This window comes from Oryza sativa, chromosome 12 (genome assembly GCF_034140825.1).
Source record: "Oryza sativa Japonica Group chromosome 12, ASM3414082v1".
Lineage (NCBI taxonomy): Eukaryota > Viridiplantae > Streptophyta > Magnoliopsida > Poales > Poaceae > Oryza > Oryza sativa.
This window is the reverse complement of record NC_089046.1, coordinates 4,139,504-4,152,625: the sequence shown is the minus strand read 5'-3', so window position 1 is coordinate 4,152,625 and position 13,122 is coordinate 4,139,504. Positions and strand designations below refer to the sequence as shown.

Sequence of the window (13,122 nt, the reverse complement as noted above, 5' to 3'; positions counted from 1 at the left end):
GTAGATTTCTCTGTCCGGTCCTTTCCATTACTCAAAATTTGTACGAAGGGGCTTATTTGGATGGAGAGGATTGTTGGGAGCTTTAACAACAAGCTCTACTCTTGTACAGTGTGTTTGCAATGTGAAGGCATAAAAGGTTGTGCCTTTTGCAATTATCAAAACTATAGAGGTAAGAGTGGCCGCCGGTGGGGATTGTCTATAGTATTATTAATGTAATAATAGACACTGACGTATGGGTCCAGAACATTAATGCAGAGGATTTGCATCCGAGAGTGGCATGCTTGATAGTGGAGACATTCAAATACAAGGACATGTATGTTTTCGCTCTAGGCCTCTTCATATTTTACTTGATTTTTTCTCCGTACGCACAAAAGGTTGTACAGTAAAAACTACATTAAGATTACATTTGAAAAAAGAATTATATTATCATAATACCCCCCATACAACTGCTTTTGACATTAGAAACAGCACCTCCAGCCATCTATTTGCATCCCTTTTTTTTCGCAAAAGGAATGCAATGATCACAACGGCAGGGAATCTGTTTACTGCAATTACAAGATTTTTCAAGGTCTCCAATGAAAAACGCCACATGTTACATTTCTTCCTTTTTTTTCCTCTTTGTGTAATATTGTACTAATGCTGACCCAAAATATAGCAACTTAATACAATGTGAGATATTTCCTAGTACGATGAATTCGTACCTGAGAACTACCCGAATTTCGTCCTATTTATACTAGTTTGCTATATTTTGGTACAGAGATAGTAAGAAATAATTTAACGAGCACACGTGCCCCTCACGTTCCAATCATCCGCTGAACGGTCTGTACACCTTGAGAGCGTCGATGACGTCAGCAATGGAGCCCGCAGCGGCGGCGATGGAGACGACGAGGCAGCACGCGCTGAGCGTCTTGAGCGAGACCCACCTCGCGCTGCCACGTGGCACGCCGCGCTGCGCGATGTACATCTCGACGGGGAAGTAGACGGTGAGCGGCCAGAAGGAGACGGCGCCGAGGAGACCCACCACGTTGCCGAAGAAGGGGAGGAGCATGGCGACGACTGTGGTGAGGCAGACGAACGCCGAGCGCCACGTCAGGCGGAAGAGGCTGAGCGCGAAGGGCCCCACGCGGAGCTCCTTGGCGATGAACGCGCTGTCCGGCCACCGGCGGGAGGCCCAGCGCTCGACGAAGGCGAAGATTGGCTGGACGAACACCTGGTAGGCGCCGACGAGGTGCACGACGATGGCGACGTTGGCGACGTCGAGCAGCCAGAAGGGCTCGTAGAAGCCGAAGCCCGTGAGGAGGTTGTCGGGCGCCGCGTCGCCGAACGCCGCGTAGCCCATGCACCCGCACAGCATGTAGAACACCGTGGTCGTCGCCACGCTCAGCCTCGTCGCGCTCTTCATCACCTTCGCCTCCGACGGCGGCGGCGCCTTGATCGTGTCCTGAACAACAAAACAAAACAGAGCAAGCAGCGATCGATGAGCAAATTAACCTTGTTCGTTCAAACAGAGCAAATTAACTTTGTAGTGAGTCTCACTCACTTGGATCTCGATGAGGATGTTGGAGAAGGAGTATGCGAAGGCGATGTCGCCGAATGCCTGCAGGCTGCGCCACACCTTCTGCGTTGAGCTGACGCCGACGCCGATGCTGATTCCGGTGAGGCTGCCCTGGATCCCGCCATTGGCTGCAAATTCACAGCTCATCACGGTCAGCATATGCATCTCGAGCAGCAAAGACAAATTAAAGAACTAGATTATCTGTATGTGACAGAAGAATTAATGGACGTACAGATTGTCTGGACGATGCCGAGGGAGAGGCCGATGCCGGAGTAGGTGAAGGACATGACGGCGGCGACGATGGACAGCCACCAAATCTGGTCGAAGTCCGGGATCTGCGAGAAGACGATCTGCACGACGCCGAAGAGGATCATGTAAGGGTTGCTGGAGCTGCGGCACGGGTCACCATGGCCGTTGTGGTGGAAGCAGCCGGCCCTCCTGATGGCGCGCATGCTGATGGACGACGCGATGGTGTAGCCGATGGCGACGCCGACGAGGTTGGCGTACTGGATGACGCCGCAGAAGGTGACCTTGGCGCCGCCGAGGTTGGCGCGCACGGCGTCCATGTAGGTGTAGTTTCGCTTGCCGGTGGCCGGGTCGCCGGTGCGGTAGCACTCGGCGAGGAGGGTGGAGGTGTAGTAGATGACGAAGGCGAAGAGGAGCATCACGGCGGGACCGGCCACCCAGCCCAGCTGCGCGATCGCCCACGCCAGCGACAGCACGCCGGAGCCGATGACGGCGGTGATGATGTGCGCGCTCGCCGTCCAGAACGTGCCCGTCCGCCGCGCCCGCCCGTCGTCGTCCAGCCACGCCGCCTCCCCGGCGTTCCCGGCCTCCACCGACACCTCCATCGGCTTCACCACCTTCTGCCCCGACGCCATGTCGGACACCTCGCCGCCGCTCAGAGCTCGCAGCTACTGCGAATGGATCGAGTTGTTGGAGGATTTTGATCGAGCAGGTGTGAGCTCGAGTGTTTGTGGAAATGGCGGGGGAGTGAGGGGAGAATATATAGGCGGAGGTGGAGGAGTTGGCGCCGCGTGTGGTCAGCGCCTTCTCCGGGTTTACTTTTCTGTTCTTTTTTTTTTGCTTTTATTTTTTTCTTTTTGGCTGCAAAATTTGTGTTAGTGGAGTACTTGCCAAACTGCCAGTGCAGAGTAGTCACTGTAGTTTGCTTATTTGAAGATCTTATTCGCGTCTTATTTGAAGATCTTGTGTTCATTTTTGGCAGCTATTCGTGATTTCTCTTTTGTGAAGTTTGGTCTGGTCAATAGTATAGCCATATGCTAGCTTCAGTATCTTCATGTTATTTTACAGCTAATAGAATGCAAATGATTACTATCAGTACAAAATTAAGTATTTTACTGCCGTGTTGGCTGTCTGACTAGCTAGTTGTCCACTCTGCTACAAATCTACGAGCAAGTAAGCAACCGAGAATATATTCGGTAAAAATTGTCCATGCAACGTCTGCTCCTGTAGTTTAGTCCTGTTTAGTTGAGCTAACTATAGTACCATGGTCCCCGCAAAAAAAAAAAACACTATAGTACCATGGTGGCATTTAGCATCTCCTTTGGCTGCAGCACACACCGACCATGACAATAGGTAGATTTTTCGTGTGCTAAATTTTTGTTCTCACAACTTTCGTATCCACGGTAGCACAATCGATTCAAATATACTAGCCACACAATATTTTGCCTATTTTGAATGAAATATGTGTTGGAGTTCCATTATTTATAGAGAAGAAAATGGTGGGAAAAGCTGGATTCAAATTAACTCAGTCCAGCGCATTGTTCATAGCAGCTCCCTACCAGTCGAGCTATGCATGTTCTCAATATATTTGTTTTCGTGTGCTATCTATTAATTTGTATTACTCTGTCCCAAAAAAATTCAATCCTAACTACGAACTTAGACACGGATGCGTCCAGATTCATAGCTAGAGTTAACTATTTTTTTTATGGAGGGGGTATAGTTCAACTCCAAAATATTAGGGGGTATATTAATAAAAATATTGGGATTTCACGTGAAAAAGAAAATGAAATTGGTAGTTTTGTCATAAAAAACAATTTCATACCGTTATATTCTTAATAGTTTCTATAGATATAGTTAGGAAAAGAATAATAAAATATGTGCATTGGAGACCTTGTAAATGTCCAAAACTTACTATGATATAAGGGATTTTGTACTACATCCACCCAAAATATACTGTATTATGGGACGGAAGGAGTAGAAAGCAGAGCTAAGAGCAGGTACAATAGCAGGCTATTAGTCAGCTATAAACATATTTTAATAAGATAAACGATGAGTGAGAAGAGCACCGGGCTACAGATCTGTAGCCAGCTGCAGCATGGACTCCAAGACACACTGTGTGTATGATAGGTGGGACCATATATTAATAGTTTAGTAAGCAACTATCGTAAATTAGATTGACTATAGATGAATTGGAGTTAGTAGTGGGCTGTACTATTAGACTTCTCTAAGTAGTTCTTTCTATGTTAAAAGATCAAATAAATGATCAGCCAACATCCACTTTTAAGGGAAAATTGATAGAGACGACGTGGTGGGCCCAGCTGGCGGAGGGCTACACGCGCGTGCAGTGCAAGTGCAGGGGCGGCGCTTTGCGGAAGAGTCAAAGGGAGGGGGTGAGTCAAACGCGTACACGTCATCGCAGCGTCTGGTTCCTCCGGTGTACGGACGCCCGCGTTCCCGCGCTATCTGCCGCGCGCCCGCCTTGCAGCTTCTTCCTCGCCGAGTCTTCACCGGTGATGTCACGGTGGTTGGTCGGTCGGAGTGCATCGTCGTCCCAGACCACCATGTGATCGATCGAGGTGAAGTGTCCCGGAATTTTTCAGGTTTCACTTAATTACTTGTTACCTTGTCTCTATCTCCTTTGCATGGTTATAAAGTTACTCTAGAACATTACGTTTTCCAAGTGATGCAAACTTTGGTTGAAAAATGTCATGAAATTGTGGTCCCGTTCGATGAAGTGCGGGCACAAAAAAAAAGGAGAAGACCATTTTTATACATGATTAATTGGGTTTTTAATTAATTAGTTTAGATTTGAAAAATAAATTAATCTGATGTTTTAAAATATCTTATAGTATATGAAAAACTTTCACTCGAAATAATACACTATTTAGTAGTTAAAATACGTGCTAATGAATACTAAGATAAAATATATATCTTAATCAATAAATGGCCCTTGAGAGTGACTATATTCCTCTCACACCGAAAGAATTAAGCTTCGTTTCAGCTCACAAGTTTGTGGTCTTGTGGAGATAATCTACCGGTCAAAAGTTTCTGATCTGAATGACAATTGAGAGAATACATGTGTGTGTACCTGCCATGTTTGAGTCCTTAACTTCGACGGGTTAGTTAGGTACTGATTTCTGATGGCACCTTTAATTTGCTAACCATCTTTCCGTTTGGTCACTTCATTTCAGGTACTAGAATATCAACAAGAGTGGCTGAATTAATGAAAGCATATTTTCAAGGTAATCAATACATCTATATATAGTACTATGACGCTACTTGTGTACGTATAACGTTTACTCGTTGCAGCCATACAAATATTTAAGTGTTTTTTTTCTGAGAACTCATGTATTTATTCAATATATATAGGAGTTCACATACAGATTACATGAGTGATTTGGACATCTCTCAAAGAAAGAGATTGAGTTGCTCTTAAAACGATCTCTATGTAATTTTCAACACACGTAAAACGAGAAAGTTCATTAGTAAGAAGATGGGTGTTGATATCTTCTTTGAGCTGTACACAAAAGGGAAAAAAAAGAAACCCAGAATGAGATAAACTCAATATATAACGGGAAACTCCCCGGACCCCCCCCCCTCCTCCTCCCTCCCCTCACTGGCGATCATAGTAGCCACCGGAGATGGAGGGGAGAGGGGTTCCGGCGAAGGAGAAATTAAGGAGGAGTCTGTTGTTCGCTTTTCACCCACGGGAGAGAAAAAATAAGGTTGAGAAAGAGTCCCCCATCACATGTATAATTAATGTATAATTAGGTTAGTCACATATCATAAAGATAGGTTAACTCTTTCGGTTGACTTTGAAATTCACAATAATAGTTTCACATTTGAGATTTTGTGGAAGACTGCTATTAATTATTCAAATGAGTACGATTGGGTTGTATACTTTCCGCGTTAGAAATCAGCGTATGGTTATACATTAGTAAGTCTTGGGGAAAAGAAGAGCGTTAAGACTTGAAGAGTTGTATTAGATGATGACTTGTCCACAAGATACGGATCGATGTGAATTTAACGTATTTCGGAATAATAGAGTATAGGCATGTACGGATTATTCGTACGTGATTATTTGTCTATGGATGGTACAACAGCTTGACAAACATAAATGTTTCATCCCCACACGTTCATACATAGTGTTTCTTTTTTCCGTTATGAAATAATGTGAAGTGGTCTTTTACTTCATCGTATACAGAGCCCCGTTTGAACCTGCAACGGATGAACATAAAGTACGTAAAATGAAAAAAAAACTATTAATATATAATTAATTGAGTTTTCATCATCTTAAACTAGAAAATGGGTATAAATGATTTTAGAGCAACTTATATATATAGAAAGTTTTCATACGAAACTTACCTTTTATCATTTTACAATGTGTGCTAACAAAAACCGATGTAAAAAGACCAATGTAAAAGGTACATCTTAATCCGAAAAAAGAGACTTAGATGAGCTTTCAATCTGCCCCGTACTACTGATAGAATGTCCATCACTCTTTGTGTTGGACAACATATTCTATCGGTAGTTATGTTTTAGTTTAGCTTTACTATGTCTTAATTAACATTCCATAAATTGTAATATATCTATTATATTATTAAAAACAGTCTTGAAAGGAGGCACCACGTTCACTGTGGAGGCTAGAAATTTCCACATTAATTGGAGAAAAAGAAAAGAAGAGTTCAAGTAGAATACAATTTAGAAATATCTTAAATTCGGAATTCAAAATAAGTAATATCGGAAGAACAGTCCATATAGAATCAAATACGAGATTAATTAAAATTCGAAATTAAAAATAAAATAAATTCTGAAATTAGAAAAGAGAAAAAGAGAGTTAAGTAGAAATATAATTTAAAAATAACTGAAATTCGGAATTAAAAAATAATTAATATCTGAAGAAGAGTCATTATATAACTGAATACGAGAATAATTAAAATTTAAAATAAAACATAAAATAAATTTCGAAAATACAAAAATAATTATAAGTGTTCAAGTAGGAATACACTTTATAAATAAAAGAATATCAAAATAAAAAATAAAAAATTTTCAAAAAATTAATCAACCTAGAACTCAACGATGACAAATAATGAAATAACAATAAAGAAGGGACAAGTAATAGGCCCGTAAAACAGTAAGGTGGTGAGCGATTGATGGGACATCTAAAAATTATAAACAAAACCACAAATAGAACCCCCCAAGCACGATTAAGAGGTAGAACGACAGACATGACGTTAAGCAGCATAGTCACGACGATTGGCGAAACTTTTGTAAAGTAAAAAATAAATCGCAATAACAATCATGTTTTATTTTTAAAATCTCAATGATAATAAATAGGGGAGACAACAGGTAGGCCACAGAGGAGTATAGTGGTGTGGAGCCGGCGGCGGTTGGCGGGACTTCTAGAAATTAAAAAATGAATCTTTAAAATTCAAAATAAAAAATAAAATAAATTTCAAAAATAGAAAAATAATTCTAAGAGTTCAAGTAGGAATACACTCTACAAATAAGAATATATCGGAATGAAAAATATGGAATTTTCAAATTTTTTAAAAAATAGTCCATCTAAAACTCAACGATGACAGATAACAATAAAGAGGAGAGAAACATTAGGCCCGTAAAGGAGTAAGTTGGTGGTAGTTGATACGGCATCTAAAAACTATAAGCATAACCACAAATAGAATCTCAATGATAATTAAGAGGAGGGACGATAGACAAGCCGTTAAGCAACACGGTCATGACGGTTGGCGGGACTTCTAGAAAGTAAAAAGTAAATTGCAATGACAATCATGTTCGATTTTTAAAATCTCAATGATAATAAAAATAAATGAGTATAGTATGGCGAAGCCGGCGGCGGTTGGACGGATTTCTAGAAAGTAAAAGATGAACCCCCAACGATAGTTATGTTTATGGATACAATAGGCGGATCATAGAGAAATACAGTATTGACGTTTGACAACACTCTTAAAAATTATAATAGCAGAACCTGACGAGACAATGGACTCTAAAAACTAGAAGGTGTATTTTTTAAAGGTTTAAAGGAAGATAAATAAAAGTCATGATAGATTGGGTAAACAAATAAAGGGGTGATAAAAGAGTAAGAGGTAGCGACTGGTGTGACTTTTAAATAAAAACAATAAAAATTTAAGGATGATAAGGTTCGATCTTTTTAAGGTTATAAGACAACATAATGGCTATTTAATAAATTTTAAGTAATGTCAAATATAGAAAAATATATAATTTTATATGGGTGCTAGCCGCGTAATTGTGCATGTCACCTAGCTAGTTTATAACTATTATATCAAGTGAATGAAAACCAGGTAACCTATTTTGTTTTTCAAACTTTACCGAATATTATTTTCATAACATGTTGACGTATAAAATCGAAAAAAAATATTCTCGACTGAGATATGTATGGTAGATATATAAATAAATTGCGGTTAGTGCTACTTTTATTAGCAAACTTGTTTTACTTTGACCGTCCTTTAAACCATCTTTTTATTTTGGAATAGGTTATTTTCCCTTTGTTTTATATAATTTGGAGTATCCAGAAACTTTTCTCGAGCAAATTAATAACTTTAACCACATATTAGCACCCGTAATCCAATAATCTTATCGGCTTACATGTATGTTATTCTTTGTGATATTAAGTGTAGATGACTAGATGGAGGCATGCAGACTGAAATTTTTATATTTTGGTCCTTTTTGAAAACTTATTTTACAAATAGACCCCTGGGAAAACTTAAACCGGAAATGGTCCTTTTTGGGGCGCCAGAGTGACTGGCGCCGTACCCCAACATGGCGGCGCCAGCCATACTAGCGCCGTGCCCGTGCCACCCTGGCCCTAGGGCTGGCATGGAATAGCTGACTGGGCAGAAGGGGCGCGCCAGCCACACTGGCGCCGCCCCTCATACCACGGCGCCAGCATGGCTGGCGCGCCCCTTCTCTGTGGGCCGCCCCCTTAAACCCCGTGGGCCCCACCACCTTTCTCCTCCCCACTCCCATTTTCGCCCAAGCATCAGCCCGAGCTGAGCAGCAGCAGTTCTTCCCCTCTCTCTCCCCCTCACCTCCCCACCTCAAATCCACTCCATTTGAACTCGTTTTTCGCGGGATTTTTTGTGGAAATCGAAGAGAAAGGTAGACTCCTCTATTCCCCCCTCTTTTTTTTCGTTTTTATTGGTTGAATTTGTAGATCAAAGGGTAACCCTGGAACCCCTTTTTTGCCCAAATTTGTGATTTTTAGCATTTGTTCTTGGGATTTACTTGTTGTAGTGCTACATGTTTGCAATGTACTCATTGTTGTTATGATTTTTTTAACCATATATGTGGTAATGTTAATTTTTGGATTGTTTGGTTCGATGGATGGATGAAAAATTAGGGTTGAGGCATGAAAGTAATTTTAATTTGATGGACTTGATGCTATAGCCTATACGTTAAACTTTTAACCATTAATTATATGAAGGGGAGAAAATTTTAGTTGCATTATAGAAATTGATTATAGTTAATTAGAACTAGGTTGGGTTGTATGACGGAGTATTTGTAATATTTCGATGTGTAATGCACTAGTAAAATTGTTGATAGTTGTAGGTAGATTAAATATTTTTTTTGGAGTAGTAGCTTTGGGACAAATTAAGTTATGCATTGGTTATAATATGTCAGTTTGGACTACGTTTAGGAATGAAGATTTCATTTATGTTGCAAAGTTACATTTGATTTTTTGGTGTAGATGGATAGAATTGTTCGTGTTTACTACGGTGGTAGAGTGGTGGAACCTTATGTTGGTGCACATGTTGAGTTTGAGGATATGTCATTGAAGACCATTTTGTTTCCCACCCACCCAACTCTAGATGAACTAAGGTCACGAGTGAAAGAAGTTCTTGGATGGACCGAGGATAATGTGGAGATTCGTTTTTATGGGAGATACGATGTTGGTCAAGGGCATAAGTATATACTAAATGTGATAGGTCAGTTGGAATGGGAAGTTTACTTTGATTTGGTAAAAGAATCTCAGTTTAGATCTCTAGAGGTGTTTGCATCAAAGTTGGTACGTACCGTAGAAAATTTGGATCTAAACAAATCTCCTTCTTATCATTACGTTGAGAAGAATTTTGTGACATATTCTTCTCGTCGTGGAGGGGGTGCAAGTAAGACTGAGTTGGTACGAGAAGACTTGGAGGGGGAAGGAAATAAGAAGAGACCTTTGCTTGGAAATGATTTAGGGGAGGCAGGACCATCAAAGAGACATTGCGGTAGTGATGATGTGGATGCAGCGAGGGAGATGAAAAGGGAGTTAGTACAAGAGGGGCTTCATCTAAGTGAACATTTGTCGGAGAGTGTGCATTGGTCGTTGTACGGAGGCAACCCTGAATACACGATGAAAGTAGCAAGCCAATATGTGAATCCAGATGATTACTTTGATGTCGAATTGAGTGGTGGTCACGATTCTGTCTCAGTAGAAGTCAATAGAGAGGAGGTTGACGAGGACGCAAGTGTTGAGCAATATGATGTTGAATTTGCTGAAGACTCTGATGATGACCGTCCATTCCCTCCACTAACTAACAATGACAAGTTAGCATTAGAGGAATGTCGTGCGTTTGAGAAGGTGTTTGGGAGGAAGCCGGACATTCCTGAGTTTAGGGACCTAACACATGCCCATGGTGCAATACTAGATGGCGGCATCAACCTAGATCAGTTGCCAGAACCATTCCAGGTGGATGGTCTCAAAAAGGGTTTAGAGTTCCCATCCATGGTCGCATTGAAGCTATGGCTTCAGGAGTACGCCATCGTGCACCATCGTCCATACCGTGTTGTCAATTCTGCCGCAAATAGGAGGTACACTGTTAAATGTGAAAACCCATGGTGCAAATGGAAGGTCTATGCAACTAAGAGGTCTAGTGGCACGTGGAGGATATCACGGGTTGGTAAGGACCATAGTTGTGCTACTGCGAAGGTTCAAGGAGCCACCGGCAGCTGACATCTAAGTTCATAGCAAATAGGTTATGCAATGCCATAAAACTGCAACCTACACTCTCTGCTTCTGCGTTAGCTTTGTATATATTTGAGGATTTCCAGTATAGGGTGAAGTATGTCAAGGCTTGGAGGGCACGAGAGGAGGCTATGAAGCTCATTTACGGTGAATGGGGTGAAGCGTACGTCCGTTTGCCCACTTTGCTGCAAGCCATTAAGCAGAGAAATCCCAGTATGGTCTACCACATCGATACTCATCCTGATTGGGTTGTCAACGTTGATGGAGTGACCAAGAAAATTTTTATGCGTGCATTCTGGTGCTTTGGTCCTTCCATAGAGGCTTTTAAGCATTGCAGGCCAGTACTAGCTATAGATGCAACCTTCCTAACTGGGAAATACGGTGGTGCCTTGATGACTGCATTATCAGCTGATGCGGAGGACCAACTTGTACCTTTAGCCTTTTGCCTTGGTGGAGAAAGAGAATTCACGAGACTGGTGCTGGTTTATCGATCTTGTCCGACGGGTTGTGGTTGGGCCGCATAGGGAGGTTTGTATTATCTCAGATCGACATGCTGGTATAATGAATGCCATGAGGACTCCTGTTCCAGGATTGCCACCGGTTCACCACTGATGGTGCATGAGGCACTTCAGTGCTAATTTCCACAAGGCCGGTGTGGACAAGCATCAAACAAAAGAGCTCCTAAGGATATGTCAGATTGACGAGAAGTGGATATTTGAGAGGGATGTTGAGGCACTAAGGCAGCGTATTCCCGAAGGTCCCCGTAAATGGCTTGAAGATGAGTTGTTGGATAAAGATAAGTGGTCTCGTGCATACGATAGAAATGGCCGCCGGTGGGGTTACATGACAACCAACATGGCCGAACAGTTCAATAGCGTGCTAGTTGGTGTTCGTAAGCTTCCAGTGACGGCTATAGTATCATTTACATTTATGAAGTGCAATGATTACTTTGTGAACAGACATGATGAAGCAGTGAAGCGAGTCCAGTTAGGGGAGCGTTGGTCCACCAAGGTTGCTAGTAAGATGAGGGTGCAAAAAAGTAAGCCGAACAAACACACTTCAAGGTGTTTCGATAAGCAGAAAAAGACATACGAGGTCACAGAGAGGGGAGCTGACATAGAGGATGACCGCGATTCCGATGAGGGGCGGAATCCCTATGATGTCCGGACTAGAGTTGGATATCAAATGGAGCACGCCCCACTTAGAGACAGAGTTGTAAGTTTTCTTGCATTTGTTAAAGTTATTTCCATTTATACCCTAGACCCTAACATATACATTCTCACGCTTTCAGTCGAGAGAGCTCCTCGGGAGTGTGAATAAAATGGGGCATGCCCTCCAAGCTCCGAGGGGTGGTGAGGACACAGAGAACAAACTCCGCAATGTTTTAGAGGTAAAATTTATTTAGCACTTTGCATTACTTGAGTTATGCCTAACAAACTTCTTTTTTTTTTGAAATGCAGAAAGTTCGTCAAAGGTGCCGGAAACTTGCAGCAAGATTAGGTTGCAGGTCGGTTGGATTGGACGACGTGTACCAACCGCGGAGACTACCACCACCACTACCTCAATCCGCGCGTCCAAGTACCGCTCGACACTCCATCAGGATAGAAGAGCGTGAAGAACTTGGTGGCTCGTCATCGTCACGCATTCCGCAAGGGAGGGGAAAGGGGAAGGCGCCGGCTCCACCTAGCGACGACGATGACGATGACGACGACGACGACGACGAGGAGGATGAGGACTACGTCGCACCAGACGCTGAGGAGATAGACATGTCGCAGCTTCCCGACGCGCCTCAGGGGACGTAACCCACGCAATACAACTTGTGATCCACTCGGGCAGCGAGAAAGAGGTAAAATGAGCTTACCATTCTCAAATGTTATTTGATTTCCCTCATTTTGTTTTTAAAATGTTTTAAACACTGGATTTTCAAATGTAGGTACACTCCGGGCTCGCAAGCTATTCGGCGCCAACGGAAGAAGTGATTTGTATGAAGTTAATCTATTTGTTGGTAGTATGACATATGTGGTGCACTATGTGATATAAAATGTGATGGACTATGTGAGGACTATGTGATGGACTTTTGACATTGTTTCATGTGTGGAATATGTGATGGACTTTTGGCATTGTTTGATGTGTCGAATATGTGATGGACTTTTGGCATTGTTTGATGTGTCGAATATGTGATGGACTTTTGGCATTGTGATTTGTGTAATTGGAACTTGTTTTAGTCTGTATGACACTGTGAATTGTGATTTGAATTGCGAACTGTGAATTGGTACATTTGTGCAATATGTATCTTCAATTTGCAGGGAGGCAGAGGGCGGCGCCAATCACCCTG

General features: G+C 42.3%; 2 protein-coding genes across 2 annotated transcripts; one reads left to right on the top strand and one right to left on the bottom strand.

Annotated features, from left to right (window-relative positions):
• Positions 1-400: 400 nt before the first annotated feature.
• LOC4351675 (amino acid permease 3) lies at positions 401-2,533 on the bottom strand. The gene is made up of 3 exons (XM_015762809.3): positions 1,788-2,533; positions 1,541-1,683; positions 401-1,441 (listed from the first exon to the last, which is right to left on the bottom strand). Exons 1-3 carry the CDS (start codon positions 2,434-2,436, stop codon positions 806-808), a joined length of 1,428 nt encoding a protein of 475 aa, XP_015618295.1. The 5' UTR covers positions 2,437-2,533; the 3' UTR covers positions 401-805.
• Positions 2,534-11,309: 8,776 nt separating this feature from the next.
• On the top strand, positions 11,310-12,899 carry LOC136354829 (uncharacterized). Its single transcript, XM_066306592.1, has 4 exons — positions 11,310-12,002; positions 12,079-12,177; positions 12,248-12,633; positions 12,721-12,899. The coding sequence occupies exons 1-3, from the start codon at positions 11,406-11,408 to the stop codon at positions 12,587-12,589; spliced, it is 1,038 nt and encodes a 345-aa protein (XP_066162689.1). The 5' UTR covers positions 11,310-11,405; the 3' UTR covers positions 12,590-12,633; positions 12,721-12,899.
• The last annotated feature ends 223 nt before the right edge of the window (positions 12,900-13,122 follow it).

What these genes read in the sequence shown, in the direction of transcription:
- LOC4351675 (XM_015762809.3), bottom strand. Translation starts at nt 2,436, where the DNA reads ATGGCGTCGGGGCAGAAGGTGGTGAAGCCGATGGAGGTGTCGGTGGAG. An exon ending in CGGCATCGTCCAGACAATCT is followed by an intron (nt 1,684 to 1,787) that starts GTACGTCCATTA and finishes GTGAATTTGCAG; the next exon opens with CCAATGGCGGGATCCAGGGC. An exon ending in ACATCCTCATCGAGATCCAA is followed by an intron (nt 1,442 to 1,540) that starts GTGAGTGAGACT and finishes TTTGTTGTTCAG; the next exon opens with GACACGATCAAGGCGCCGCC.
- LOC136354829 (XM_066306592.1), top strand. Translation starts at nt 11,406, where the DNA reads ATGAGGCACTTCAGTGCTAATTTCCACAAGGCCGGTGTGGACAAGCAT. An exon ending in CCCCACTTAGAGACAGAGTT is followed by an intron (nt 12,003 to 12,078) that starts GTAAGTTTTCTT and finishes TCACGCTTTCAG; the next exon opens with TCGAGAGAGCTCCTCGGGAG. An exon ending in AACTCCGCAATGTTTTAGAG is followed by an intron (nt 12,178 to 12,247) that starts GTAAAATTTATT and finishes TTTGAAATGCAG; the next exon opens with AAAGTTCGTCAAAGGTGCCG.